Source organism: Cervus elaphus, chromosome 12, assembly GCF_910594005.1.
Source record: "Cervus elaphus chromosome 12, mCerEla1.1, whole genome shotgun sequence".
NCBI lineage: Eukaryota > Metazoa > Chordata > Mammalia > Artiodactyla > Cervidae > Cervus > Cervus elaphus.
Window position 1 is genome coordinate 25906724 of NC_057826.1, and position 15078 is coordinate 25921801.

At 40.2% G+C, this 15078-nt stretch overlaps 1 protein-coding gene and 1 non-coding gene across 2 annotated transcripts in view; one reads left to right on the forward strand and one right to left on the reverse strand.

Annotated features, from left to right (window-relative positions):
* Positions 1-15078, forward strand: part of ESR2 (estrogen receptor 2) — a 59089-nt gene that overhangs the window by 7806 nt on the left and 36205 nt on the right. Inside the window, exons 2-3 of the mRNA XM_043920939.1 lie at positions 6715-7156; positions 8711-8883. Coding sequence (XP_043776874.1) covers positions 6804-7156; positions 8711-8883 — 526 coding nt within the window. The 5' untranslated portion in view covers positions 6715-6803. The remainder of the gene's footprint in view (positions 1-6714; positions 7157-8710; positions 8884-15078) is intronic.
* On the reverse strand, positions 4098-4201 carry LOC122706010. The gene has a single exon (XR_006344271.1). It is a non-coding gene; the product is annotated as a U6 spliceosomal RNA (small nuclear RNA).

The following is a 15078-nucleotide window of genomic DNA, read 5'->3' on the forward strand; positions in this document are numbered from 1 at the left end:
CAGTGAGCAGGTGTATGTGTAGGTGGATTGAAATGGGAGAGGTGTTTTTAGGACAAATGGAGGGATAAAAAGCCTCCTAACAGTACTGTCAATTTTGGAGCTGACATCTAAAGGCTACCAGTGACCTAATTACCAACTCCTGTATTCAGTCGCTTACTCTAACAGGTTATTTCCATGATTCTATAAATGTTTTCAAGGATCTCTATTAAAGACCTTCCTTGATAGACACAATGTGGTGTAAACATCAGTGGAATATTATTCAGCCTTAAAAAAGAAATTCTGACACTTGTGTCAACATGGGTGAACCTTGAGGGCATTAGGCTTGGTGAAATAAGCCAGTCACAAAAGAACGAATACTGTATGATTCTTCTTATGTGAGGTACTAAACAGTTTAAATCTGTACAGACAGATGGAGAAGGCAATGGCAACCAACTCCAGTACTCTTGCCTGGAGAATCTCATGGACAGAGAGCCTGGTAGGCTACAGCCCATGGGGTCACAAAGAGTCAGACATGACTGAAGTGACTTAGCACATACAGAGAGAAGTAGAATGGTGGTTGCCAAGGAGCTGGGGGAGGGAGGAATGGGGAAGTTGTTTAACATGTGTAGAGCCTTAGTTTTGCAAGATGAAGAGTTCTAGAGATTGGTTGCATGACAAAGAGAATGTATTTTACATTACTGAACTGTAAACTTAGAAATAGTTAAGGTGGTAAGCTTGATGTGTATTTTACTACAGCTTTTTAAAGTTTGGAAATTGCTAGTTTTGACAATAATTAGCATTATGCTTTATCCTTCATATTTTCTTTTAGGAATAGGGGTTATATACGTTGACTGGGAATCTAAGTAGTTGAAATATGGAATCCTGGGCTCATGATTGATAAATACACATAGATATTTTTTAAAGCTTCCTTGATCTTATATTCATCTTCAGCTACCATTCTCTTTCCAGCCCCTTGTGGTCAGTCCGTGTTGATTGGAAGTGGTAGCACCTTTGTATTAGTTCCTTGTCATTTGACCTGGTCTGCCTGCCTCCCTTACTGGGCACCATGGCTCCTTGAAGGCAGGGTGCATGTCTTGGGACTCCTTTAGATCCTCTGTATCTGCTTAATACCATGCCTACTGAAAGTGCTCCATCTTTGATTAATACTCTTTACTGGCTTAAAGTATATATTTTTGACACATTTCTTCATTTTTTCCTTGTTTTTAATCTGCACCAAGTGGGATCTTAGTTCCCTGACCACAGATCAAACCTGTGCTGCCTGCATTGAGAATGTGGAGTCTTAACCACTGGACTGCCAGGGAGGTTTCTTCATATTCTTTTCTTACAATAGATATTTATAGCATTCTATTGGATGGTGACTAAAATATAGTGTGTGCTTTCAGGGAGCTTAAAACCTAATTGTACGTACTTCTTACTCTCCCACTCCACTGTTACCACTTCCAAGAAGGATTCAGTGTAGTTCTCATGTAACAGGGGTGCTAGTTTGAAAAAAGTGTTAAGGCATAGAATGCCAACCACTTCACAATGGACTCTGTGTATTTCTTATGGACGTGGCAGGTTTTCTGTAGGAAAATGAGGGAGGTTAGAGTGGAGTGATGAGTTGGGGCAACATAGTGGAATGCCTTGACCGTTAGAGGAGCATGGCTTAGAAGAGGCTGGTGGGGAGCAGAGGGCTGCTCAGAGCTGAGTTTTTAAGAATGTTAATCTGGGGCCCTGCTGCTGCTAAGTCGCTTCAGTCGTGTCTGACCCTGTGTGACCCCATAGATGGCAGCCCACCAGGGGCCCTGGAGAGAGCTAATTGGAGTCTAGGAGCAGTGAAGAACCTATTTAAGATGCACAGGTAAGAAGTAGCAAGAGCTTGCTCCAATGGTGGCAAAAGACTTAATGGGGAAAGGCATAAGGGAGAGAAAAACTCATGATGGGTTTGATGAAAGGCAGCTGGATGAAGGGGAGAAGACAGATAACTGTAATGGGCTTTGTCATTAACACAAATAGGAAATGAGTGGCTTGGGGGAGGAAAATGATGAATTTTTCCATGGATATTGTACCAGTTGGGCTTCCCAGGTGGCATTAACGGTAAAGAACCCGCCTGCCAATGCTACAGATTTAAGAGGCTCAGGTTCCATCTCTGGGTCACGAAGATCCCCTGGAGGAGGGCATGGCAACCCACTCCAGTATTCCTGCCATGGACAGAGGAGCCTGGAGGGCTATAGTCCATAGGGTCGCAAAGAGTTGGACATGACTAACGATTTAGCATGCATGCATGTATTGTACCATTAGCTAGTGCTCTATAACAAATTGTCGTCAAGTTTAGCAACTTAAAACAACAAACATCTCACGTGGTTTCTGAGAGGAATCCAGAAGCAGTTTAGCTAGGATATTGTCCAGGGCTGCAGTCACCTGACTGTTAGACTGGGGCTTTAGTTCCATACTGGCTGTTGGCAAGAGGCCACTGGAGGGCTACTTGAGTGCCCTCACAATATGGCAGGTAGCTTTCCCGCAGAATGAGTGATCCAAGAGAGCAAGCCAGAGGCTGCAGTGCCTTTTACATCCTACTCATGGAAGCGCATGCCATCCATTCTGCCATAATTTATTCTAGAAGGGCGTCACTAAATGTAGCCCATACTCAAAGGGGAGGTTAGGCACCATCTTTTGAAGGGAAGAGTGTTGAGGACTGTGGATATTTTTTTAGAACCACCACAGATATATTGTTTTGATGACAAATGGAGTGAGCATTCAAAGGAAAATGTCAGGAAGAAGGAATTGGGAGCTTTAGAGAGCCAAGCCGCCTGCATATGGAGGTAGGTGCCAGCTGGAGCTGAAAATACTGAAAGTGGAGAACTTCCCTAGGCAAATTTCTTAATGATCTCTCTCCACCAGTCTCATTATTAAAGGTCATTGTTCCCTTCCCCAAATTATATTATTCCAGATATTTTAACTTTTTTTTTAAAGTTTCCATTTTTAATTTCTTGTATTATTTTGTTTTTTCTCCAAGCTTCTTATCATGAAAAATCTGTTATAGAAAAGTTGAAAGACTAGTATAATGTTCATATATTCACTATCTGGAATCAGTAATTATCAGCATTCTGATTTATTTGCCTGCTTTATCTATCTATCCATCTGAATATTTTTCTGAACTACTTATTGAGTGACATTCTTTGGTAAAGGGTTTCCCCCTCTATCTTGGGATAAACTACAGGTCCTCTTAAGAAGGCAGAGTACAGGTTTCTTTTCTTCTAATTACTAATTATCAGAGTGAGGACCTGATGTAACAGTCACTTGCAATGGTAGCAGATGATTTTATTTGAACATCAGTATGGACTCATAGTCCAAAGCATATGTAATTTTGCTATCTATTGCCAAATATCCATGGAAGTTGTGCCATTTTGCATTCTCACCAACAGTGTAGAAGCCAGTCCATGTTTTTTTCCATAACCTTGCCAAGAGAGTCTGTTGTAAAACATTTGAGTTTTTGGCAAACATCAGCGAGAAATGGTATTTTGGTACAGTTTAATTTGTATCTCTTTATTGAACAAAGTTGAACATCTTTTTATGTGTTTTAAGAGCCATTTGCCTTCCTTTTTATGTGTTCTTTTTTGTGTTTTTTGCCTATTTTTCTAATGAAGTTTGGGTTTTTTTAAATCTTAATTTAAGAGCTCTCTCTATATACCAGAGACATTAACCCTTTGTTTCTGATATGAGTTAGGAGTATTTTTTTTTCCAACTTTTCATTAACATTTTGAGTTATGGTGTTTTTAAAAATTAATTTTTAGTGGAATATAGTTGATTTACAAGGTTGTGTTAGTTTTTACTATACAGCAAAGTGGATCAGTTATACAAATACACATTCAGTCTTTTTAAAAATTCTATTCCCATGTAAGTCAGTATGAAGTATCGAGTAGAGTTCCCAGTGCTATACAGTAGGTTCTTATTGTTACCTGTTTTATATATAGTAATGTATATATGTCAGTCCCTCTCCCAATTTATCCTTCCCCCTTGATAACCATAAGTTTTCTACATCGTTCACTCTATTTCTGTTTTGTAAATAGATTTATTTGTACCTTTTTTAGATTCCACATATATGTGATATCATATGAAAAAATATGAAATGCTTCAAAATTTGCATGTCATGCATGCACAGGAGCCATGCAAATCTCTGTATTATTCCGGTTTTTAGTATATATGCTGCCAAAGTGAGCACTGACTTATGCTGATTTTATGACATGCAGATATTTACTTTCATGAGTTTATGTACTTTTATGCACATCTTTTAGTTGCATCTGGATTTTGAGTCATAGTTAAGGTTTCCCCTACACCTGTATTATAAGGGGGTTTATCTACACTTTCTTCTAGTACCTGTGCAGCCCCCTCTTCCTCTCCCCATTCCTGTCTTACCCCCTCTCCCTTCTGCCTCCCTCTCCTTTCTCTTTCCAATTCTCTCTTAACACTTAGAGTTTATTCTGGCATACATTTCTTTTTTCAATGATTATTCTGTGTTCCAGTGTTTTTGTAGTGATTTGAGATATCACCTTGATCATATGACAAATTTCCAAAAACTTTTGACTTTTAAAATTTGCTGTTTTGGGATTTTCTATTCTGTTGCATAGCAGTGTGTCCAGTCAGGAGAAAAACTACACAGTAGGTTCAACAGAAGTCTAATATAAGAATTACCAACTGTGATGGGAGATTAAGTGTAAGAAGTAAGAAACTCTATAAGGCACCCAAGAGCCGAGGTAGAGTACCCATAGAAGAACAAACTTTGGGGAGTGGGGGTGTTCGGACCTCCTTGGAAAAGATGGTTTGGCCACTAAAATGTTCACTGGTTTACCTGGACAGAAGTGGTCTGGAGTTGCAGGTGGGGAGCAGGCAATCAGCATCTGGTGGTGTGGGCGTGCCCTGGAAATCCAGTTGCCCGCCGGAGCAGATGGCCTTCAGAGCACGCAGGTGCTGGTGATGAAGCTTGCACAGGGAACAGCTTCTCTCACTCCTCAGGCCATAGTCTGAACAGGTCATTGCAGAAAGGTTCTTGCCGTGCCAGGGCTACAAGTTTGCGATAAGATCTCGTTCTGGACTAGCACAGGCTCCACTGGCTGTTCTCACCCACAATGTCAGCCTCTGCCCCTGCCAGAAATCACAGCGGCCTCTTCCACCTGCAGTCCCTGCAGTGCCCTCTACCGAGAATTCTTAGCACTGGGCTCAGTTTAAATACTTGAAGGAATTCCATTGCCATAGAACATATATTGGGTATATTGAAGAGTGCTTTAGAAGGTGAGAGGCAATAAATTGATCATTGACAGGTGCACTGGCGTATGTATTCCTTTTTTATCATTGGCTATTCATAATATATTTGAAGATCTGTTAATGCTTGTCATGCTTACTGATCTATCCTTTGAGGTAGGTTTTTTTATTTTTCTGTAAGAATTTAAAAATGAATTTATCTACTTCTATGGGAAAAAAAACTGGTTGGCATTTTTATTTAATCCTATATTTTTTAAGTTTGTTTTTTTTTTTTTCCCGCAGAGATTGAACCCAGGCCACAGCACTGAGAGCCCAAAGTCCTAACCACTAGGCTACCAGGGAACTCCCTGTGTTTTTTAATTTTTAAAAGTATTTTATATTAAATTCTCATGGTGGAAAATTCTTATAGTTAACAACAAAAGTTTTATGGAAGTGAATGAAGAAGAAAATGAATGCCATGCCTTTTTTTTTTTATGTGTTGACTATTTTTTTTTTCATTTATTTTTATTAGTTGGAGGCTAATTACTTTACAATATTGTAGTGGTTTTGTCATACATTGACATGAATCAGCCATGGATTTACATGTGTTCCCCATCCTGATCCCCCCTCCCACCTCCCTCTCCACCCGATTCCTCTGGGTCTTCCCAGTGCCCCAGGCCCGAGCACTTGTCTCATGCATGCAGCCTGGGCTGGTGATCTGTTTCACCCTAAATAATATACATGTTTCGATGCTGTTCTCTAGAAACATCCCACCCTCGCCTTCTCCCACAGAGTCCAAAAGTCTGTTCTGTACATGTGTGTCTCTTTTTATGTTTTGCATATAGGGTTATCGTTACCATCTTTCTAAATTCTGTATATATGCATTAGTATACTGTAATGGTCTTTATCTTTCTGGCTTACTTCACTCTGTATAATGGGCTCCAGTTTCATCCATCTCATTAGAACTGATTCAAATGAATTCTTTTTAACAGCTGAGTAATATTCCATGGTGTATATGTACCACAGCTTCCTTATCCATTCGTCTGCTGATGGGCATCTAGGTTGCTTCCATGTCCTGGCTATTATAAATAGTGCTGCGATGAACATTGGGGTGCATGTGTCTCTTTCAGATCTGGTTTCCTCGGTGTGTGTGCCCAGAAGTGGGATCACTGGGTCATATGGCAGTTCTATTTCCAGTTTTTTAAGAAATCTCCACACTGTTCTCCATAGCAGCTGTACTAGTTTGCATTCCCACCAACAGTGTAAGAGGGTTCCCTTTTCTCCACACCCTCTCCAGCATTTATTGCTTGTAGACTTTTGGATAGCAGCCATCCTGACTGAATGCCATGCCTTTTATTCCTACCCCTCTGAGGTTGTGTGTATATTTTTCAGGATGTATTTCTAGGTCCATATGTGTATATAATAAAAATGTGTCAACCTTTTTCACAGTATGCTTGTACCTGTAACTTAGAAATGTCTTTTCTTTTTTCTTTACAGCCATACCTGTCCATGACTCTGAGAACATTATAATGTCCTTTTGTGCCTCTTCTCACAAGGGGTTTCCCTAGCTGTTACCTTCTCAAGACATGGATGTCAAAAACTCACCATCTAGCCTTAACTCTCCTGTCTCCTACAACTGCGGTCAATCCATCCTACCCCTGGAGCCAGGTCCCATATATTTACCTTCCTCCTATGTAGAGAGCCGCCATGAATACTCAGCCATGACATTCTATAGCCCTGCTGTGATGAATTACAGTATTCCCAATAACTCGGAAGATGGGCCTGGCCGACAGACCACAAGCCCAAATGTATTGTGGCCAACTCCTGGACACCTCTCTCCTTTAGCCATCCATTGCCAGTCGTCACTTCTGTATGCAGAACCTCAAAAGAGTCCTTGGTGTGAAACCAGATCATTAGAACACACCTTACCTGTGAACAGGTAAATCCAGTCTTCATTCTGAATTATATTATGGCCGATATTCAGATTGCTTTATGATTTAGTGAGAAGAAAGATATGTGTTATGCAAGGTCTTCATTATCACATAGAGCACCTAAAACATCTGATGTTCTGAATTCTAGGATGTCTATTCTGCTATTCTAGTCCTTACTAAAAAGTTGAGCGTTTAGATCTGTGTTGTGGGGGAGAATTCACGTCATGACTGTCTTTGGAAAATATTTAACTTAAATCACTTTCTTCTTGAAGTGATTTGAGTTTGAAAAAGGAATTTTTACTTTCAAGTTAGATCCATCCTATCTTGAAGTGAAATCACAACTTAGTGTTCACGACAAATTATGTCCAAGATAAAAGTAACCATCGATATTACAACTTGATGAAATACTAGACAGGTGAAAAGACAAACATTGGTACAAATTTTTAAACAGTGAACTAAATAATATTTTATAAAGATTGACGGGAAACTAAATGTGGACTTTAGTTGAACATTCTTAAACTCTAAGTGCAAGGTAACATAATGGATTATTTGCATTCAATTTGTTATACACATACACGTATATATTTTGTGCTATGTGGCCTGTGGGATCTTACTTCCCCAACCAGGGATTGAACTCGGATAGTTTTAATGATAATCATGGCTATGGAGGGCAGAGGTGGTATAGGGGGAAGCATGAGGGGGCATAACTTTACAGAACAACCCAAGTACTAAGTTATAGCATATTTGATATTGAAATTTATTACTTTCAAATATCATAAAACTTTGAGAAAGCTGTATTACACACTAACTTCATTTTTCTTCTTTTTTAAAGAACTTTTTGATTGGTAAAAGAGAATATGAAAAATGTAGATAACTTTTTAAAAATAATGTCTTCTCATTCAACTTTTAAAGGAAGAAATATCTTATTTCTGAGGACAAGTTCTAATCAGAGTTCTGCTAATATTTGGGTACATTAAACCACAGCATATTAAATGTATAAATCAATTACCTCTACCATGTCCTTTCCAAAGGAAACATGCTGTAGCAAAATTAGGAACTAGCCCGGTGTGTCCTTGTGGGTTCTCCCTCCCTCTGTGGTAAGCCCTGGCCCTCTCTCCACCCTGCACTGAACACCTGCTTTCTTCAGAGCCGTCTCAAGGGACAGGCATGTATTTATGCTCTCCCCCTCTCTCCTCTTCTCCTTTGCTCTCCCCTTTTCCCTACTGTTTCCACCCAGACTTGATGTGGTCACTGATTACAGAGATGTACAGCCTGATGGCTGCAGCTAGTTCTCCATGGTAACCGGTGTTCATCCACACTGCGTGGATGGGTGTAAACTCACCTATCCACTTTTAGACACCAGCCATCCCGACAGGGCGACTCTTAATAGATTTGGTATCAGTAACAAAACTTTTGCTTGATCACACCTGTTGGAATATATTTATTATGAAGCCTGGAGGGCAAAGAGATACATGAGGCAGTGTTCATGCTGTTCCTTTTTCTAGAAAGGCCTTGTTTTACCGTCAATGTTCTTTTACAGCGAATGTTCTCTTTGCCCCTAGGGAGACATTGAAAAGGAAGGCTAGTGGGAGCAGTTGTGCCAGCCCTGTTGCTAGTCCAAGTTCAAAGAGGGATGCCCACTTCTGTGCTGTCTGCAGCGATTATGCATCAGGATATCACTATGGAGTCTGGTCGTGTGAAGGATGTAAGGCCTTTTTTAAAAGAAGCATTCAAGGTACAAGAGTGTTGTTAGCTGCTTTTTTTGTTTTCCACTTTGCTTTTAAACAACTTTGCGGATGACCTGGTAGAAATTTCACTTTTGTTTGACCTGCTTGGTACAGAGTACTTGAGTGGTTCAGAGGATCTTGTGTCTGTGGGGGTGGGGGTGGGGATTATTTCAAGTATAGAGTACTTTATCTTTCACACAGATCTCTACCCCCAAACCCAAATGGATCTTGCACCACCATCACCCGTTGCCGTCTTCCTAGGAGAAGACATCTTATAACCTTTGTGAAGGTTGGAAAAAATGTGTGCCCATTAGGAACTGCAAAGATTGTTTCTTCCTTTGACTTATGTTTAATCTCTAGCATACGTAACTGTTAAGATGGTGGGCTGGCTCCTCAGGAAGAGAGAATATGTTTTATGCAGTCAGTAGCTCAACTAGTGGAACTGCCTTCACAATCCCGTTTTCTGGTCTGAGTTTAGACTGTGTCCCCACCCTTCTCCAAATTTCTGCTAGGCTGGCTTTTTGTTTCTGTGATTTTGTTAAATCATCTCTTTAATCAATTTTAAATTGTAGCACCTGGCTTCAAGGCCAGTCAGCCCCTTGCCAGTCCTAATTTGCTGCAGACACTTTCTTGCTTTCTTGTGTTGTCAGCTGTCTCTCTGCCCTATGACCCCTCCCTTTGTTAGCCCTCCTTGCAGGCAGTGTCCTGTGTTCCCATCTCAGAGCTCCCTTCCCTTTTCTGCCAAAGCCTTGTTCTTAACCGGTTAAGGAAAGCTACCTTAAAGCAATTCATAGTGTGCAAGTTGCAAACAGCAATTTATTGAGTAAATTCACCCAATGAAACTCTAGGTTGAGAGCATTTTACCTCAAGCAGAGAAGCTGATGTAATCTAGAGGGACATGAGGGGTAGAATGTTAGTAGATAAGGAATCACCTTCCTCTGAGTCCCTGGGAAATTCACCCTTCATAGATGAGCGCCTCTTTGTCCTCAACCCTCCACTTAGTAGCTCTGTGACTTGATGTCCTGGCCTGGTTCCTCATCTGTGAAATGGAGGTAGTTATTCAAAAACTGAAATGAGGTGAGTTATGTGAAAATATTTGGTCAATTATGAACACTGCAAGAGTAGAACTACTTGCAAATTCAAGTTATTCTAACTCTTCTTTTAATTCTTTTGTTTTCAAATGTCAGCGTCTTTTCTTGCTGCCTGTGTTGTTTCTCTTCTAATCCTAACCTCATTTAAACCCATTTCCTCTAAAATCTTCATAGTTAGGTGGATGAGGGCCTCTGCCATTTCCAAGCTCCTTTACTTGTCAAAAGGAAGAACAACACAGATAAAGGAAGCTGATGTCATCAAATATTATCAAAACATAAATCATGTTTGGCTATTTTTTCTTTTATATACACAGAACTTTTCTGCATTTAACATTTTCAGTGCTTAAAATTTTTTTGTTATCATTGTACTAGTAGATTATTAGGCCAGGTCCAGTTTCTTGTGATATATGAGAACAATTTAGATTTTCTGAAATTCAGAACCAAACTCTTGATATGATGACAATTCTCTACTTTGTTGAAGTTCTAGAATTTTATATTCTAAGGGAAGTTTTGATCCAAAACAACTAACTACATCCTTAAAAGAAAGACTTTTTCTTATTTGCTCTTTGGGAAAAATCTCTGCATGGACTATATTTCATGAACTCTGAGACTGCAGCTGATAACAATAAGTTTACTATGCTTTCCCCACATGATTCCTTCCTAATGCATCAGCAAAGGAGCTGTTAGGAAAGGGAAAAGGCATGTCATATCCTAAAAGTGCAATTGGTAATGTTAATGCTTTTACAACTGCTTAATGACGAACTGATTATTTCTTTGGACTCTGCCTATTTTGCTGCCCTCTGGTATAAATGCATTGCAGTAAGTCAAAACAGCTACTCAATTTTTTTGGTATGTTGATTGGAATGAGAATCAAATATATTTTCATAAATTGAAAAAGAATAAAACAAATTATTTTGGGCTTCCCTGGTGGCTCAGCTGGTAAGGAATCCGCCTGTAATGTGGGAGACCTGGGTTTGATCCCTGGGTTGGGTAGATCCCCTGGAGAAGGGAATAGCCACCCATACCTCTATTCTGGCCTGGAGAATTCCGTGGACTGTATAGTCCATGGGGTCACAAAGAGTTGGACACGACTGAGCAACTTTCACTTCACTTCACTTTGTTTTATTAAATAAATACATTTTCATTGATTTAAAAAATATAGGACCTTATTTTCTTGTTGTTTGAGATATAATTTACATACAACAAAATTCCTCTATTTTAATTTTATAGTTTCTTGTGATATTTTTGGCCAAGCCATGAGGCATGTGGGATCCTAGTTCCCCACCAGAAATTGAACCCACGCTTCCTGCAGTGGAAGAGTGGAGTCTTAACCACTGGACCACCAGGGAAGCCACAAATTTACAGTTTTATGAATTTTGAAAATATATGTAGTCATGTAACCAACACCGTAATTAAGATACGGAACATTGCTGTAACCTCAAAATATTCGTTCATACCCATGGCAGCCAATTTCACCCAAGATTCCCAGGCTCTGGTGACCCTTGATCTATTTTCTGTCCTTATAATTTTGCCTTTTCTAGAATGTCATATAATTGCACCTTAAAGTTTGTAACCATTTGCATATGGTTTCTTTCACTTGTCATGATGCTTTTAAGATTTATCTGTGTTGTTGGATGTATTAGTAGTTCATTCCATTTTGTTACTAATATTCCAGTAAGTGTACCCCGTTTTGTTTATTTGTTCTTTTTTTTTTGGTCACATTGCAAGGTTTGTGGGATCTTAGTTCTCCTACCAGGGAGAGAACTCTGGGATGGAAGTACGGAGTCCTAACCACTGAACCAGCAGGGAATTACATGTTTATTTGTTCATATGAATTGTTTCTAGTTTTATGCTATTTTGAATAAAACTGCTGTGAACATTTATGCATATCTCTCTGTTTAGACATATCTTTTTGTTTCTTTTGGGTAAATGCTTATGAGTAAAATTGCTACTTGTATGATAAGCTCTGTATGTGGTGCTAGGGGAAAAGAATCTGCCTACCAATGCAGGAAACATAAGAGATGCGAGTTCGACCCCTGCATCAGGAAGATCACCTGGAGGAGGGATTGGCAACCCACTCCAGAATTCTTGCCTGGAGAATCCCATGGACAGAGGAGCCTGGTGGGCTACAGTCCATGCGGTCGCAGAGAGTCAGATATGGGTAGCCATTCCCTTCTCCAGGGGATCTGCCACCCAGGGATCGAACTCAGATATTCTGCATTGCAGGCAGATTCTTTACTGTCTGAGCCACAAGGGAAGCCCACACATTCATATGCATTCATTTATTCAAAAACTATAATTGAGTACTTTGTATGGATTCAGTTCAGTCACTCAGTCGTGTTTGACTCTTTGTGACCCCATGGACTGCAGCAAGCCAGGCCTCCCTGTAAAGCTTTATATCTTAAAGAATTAGCTTCATGATTTGCCTTTAATTTGGCTCCGCATCTTTCTTAGTTCTGTTCATACAGAGTAGTATGCTTCTCTGACTGTTGTACGGAGCAAGAAAACCATTTTAATATGTGCAGTGTTTGGTGCAGTTCAAGGAGGACTTTTTTCTTTTTGCCAGAAATGAATTACTATGACCTTCTTGCACAAGGCATTCTCTAGGCTATTTTCTTCATATTATTGTGTTTTCCAATCCTTTTTTAAAAAATTAAAATGCTTTTTTACAGCTAACTCTGAGACCAACCTCTCAGTTCAGTTCAGTTGCTCAGTCGTGTCTGACTCTTTGCGACCCCATGAATCGCAGCACACCAGGCCTCCCTGTCCATCACCAACTCCTGGAGTCCACCCAAACCCATATCCATTGAGTCAGTGATGCCGTCCAACCATCTCATCCTCTGTCTTCCCCTTCTCCTGCCCTCAATCTTTCCCAGCATCAGGGTCTTTTCCAATGAGTCAGCTCTTCACATTAGGTGGCCAAAGTATTGGTTTCAGCTTCAACATCAGTTCTTCCAATGAACACCCAGAACTGATCTCCTTTAGGATGGACTGGTTTCATCTCCTTGCAGTCCAAGAGACTCTCAAGAGTCTTCTCCAATACCACAGTTCAAAAGCATCAATTCTTTGGCACTCAGCTATCTTTATAGTCCAACTCTCACATCCACACATGACCACTGGAAAAACCATAGCCTTGACTAGATGGACCTAGACAAAGTAATGTCTCTGCTTTTCAATATGCTATCTAGGTTGGTCATAACTTTCCTTCCAAGGAGTAAGTGTCTTTTAATTTCATGGCTGCAATCACAATCTGCAGTGATTTTGGAGCCCCCAAAAATAAAGTCAGCCACTGTTTCCACTGTTTCCCCATCTATTTGCCATGAAGTGATGGGACTGGATGCCATGATCTTAATTTTCTGAATGTTGAGCTTTAAGCCAACTTTTTCACTCTCCTCTTTCACTTCATCAAGAGGCTCTTTAGTTCTTCACTTTCTGCCATAAGGGTGATGTCATCTGCATACCTGAGGTTATTGATATTTCTCCCAGCAATCTTGATTCCAGTTTGTGCTTCCGCCAGTCCAGCGTTTCTCATGATGTACTCTGCATGTAAGTTAAATAAGCAGGGTGACAATATACAGCGTTGACATACTCCTTTTCCTATTTGGGACCAGTCAGTTGTTCCATGTCCAGTTCTAACTGTTGCTTCCTCACCTGCATACAGGTTTCTCAAGAGGCAGGTCAGGTGGTCTGGTATTCCCATCTCCTTCAGAATTTTCCATAGTTTATTGTGATCCACACAGTCAAAGGCTTTGGCATAGTCAATAAAGTAGAAATAGATGTTTTCCTGGAACCCTCTTGGTTTTTCGATGATCCAGCGGACGTTGGCAATTTGATCTCTGGTTCCTCTGCCTTTTCTAGGGCCTGGGGCAGCTCCTCTTGGCCGTGCCTGTGTGCCATCGCAGCCACTGCGACCAACCTCTAGTTGTTCCTTGAATGCTTACTGTTGTAAACCTCATTGTAAAATCAGTGAGGATAACATCATGTACAGTTCTTTGAGGCTTTAGAAGATATGTAAAAGATTGCTCCTGCTATGAGAAGTACTGTGGGATTACCTTCTAACTATAAAGCATTATATTCAAAACTACAGTAGGAAGTCTCTGATTAGAAATATATTTTGGTTTTTAAAATTTATTTCTGAATATAAGTGAGGATAAAACCAATAACAAGATAATTATCTGTCCCTTAAAATGTTTTATGGTGGTGGTGGTTTAGTCGCTAAGTCGTGTCCTCCTCTTGCGACCCCATGGACTGTAGCCCGCCAGGCTCCTCTGTCCATGGGATTTTCCAGGCAAGAATACTGAAGTGGGTTGCCATTTCCTTCTCCAGAGGATCTTCCTGACCCAAGAATCGAACCCAGGTCTCCTGTATTGCAGGCAGATTCTTTACCAACTGAGCTATGAGGGAATTGCCATAAACATAAATTAAAATGTTTTATAGCACATCTTATATTACCTCCTATTGTTGAGTGTGTATAGAACCTGTATATATGATGCGTGACTGTGTTAGTTAGGTTACATTGTATGGCAAATGGTGATGGGATCACCTCTTGTGATTATGCTGTGGTTATCCACAGCATATGTAAGACTCCATCATAGCAGCCTGGGGAGGGGAGTGGAGTTAGAGATGCACTCCTCCTACCCTGCAAGAAAGGAGACATCTTATTGTCAAGTGCTTCTGGGCAAGTGCCGCTAGGAGCAGTGTCCAGACTATAACTAGCAAGAAAATGGGACCTCAGTCCTACAACTGCAAGGAATTAATTCTGTCAACAACTTGAATGAGCTTGGAAGAGGACCCTGAATCTCAAATGAGGCCACAGCCCCATCAACACGTTGGTTGCAGCTTTGTTGGGACCCTGAGTAGAGTAAACTTTTCCTTGAACTCTCTATTCATGGGAACTATGAGATAATAAATTTGTTTTATTTTAAGCTTTTAAAGGGTTTATTATGCAAAGTGAAAAACTAAAGCAGTAATTTTAAGATTATTGAACTGAGCTTAAGTGTTTTCATTTGTAAAATCAGGATCATAGCTCTTTATAGGGAAGTTATATGAGTGAATGAGGTGCTCATGAAAAGAACCTGGGAATCATTAGGAGGTCAGAAATGTTGATGTGTC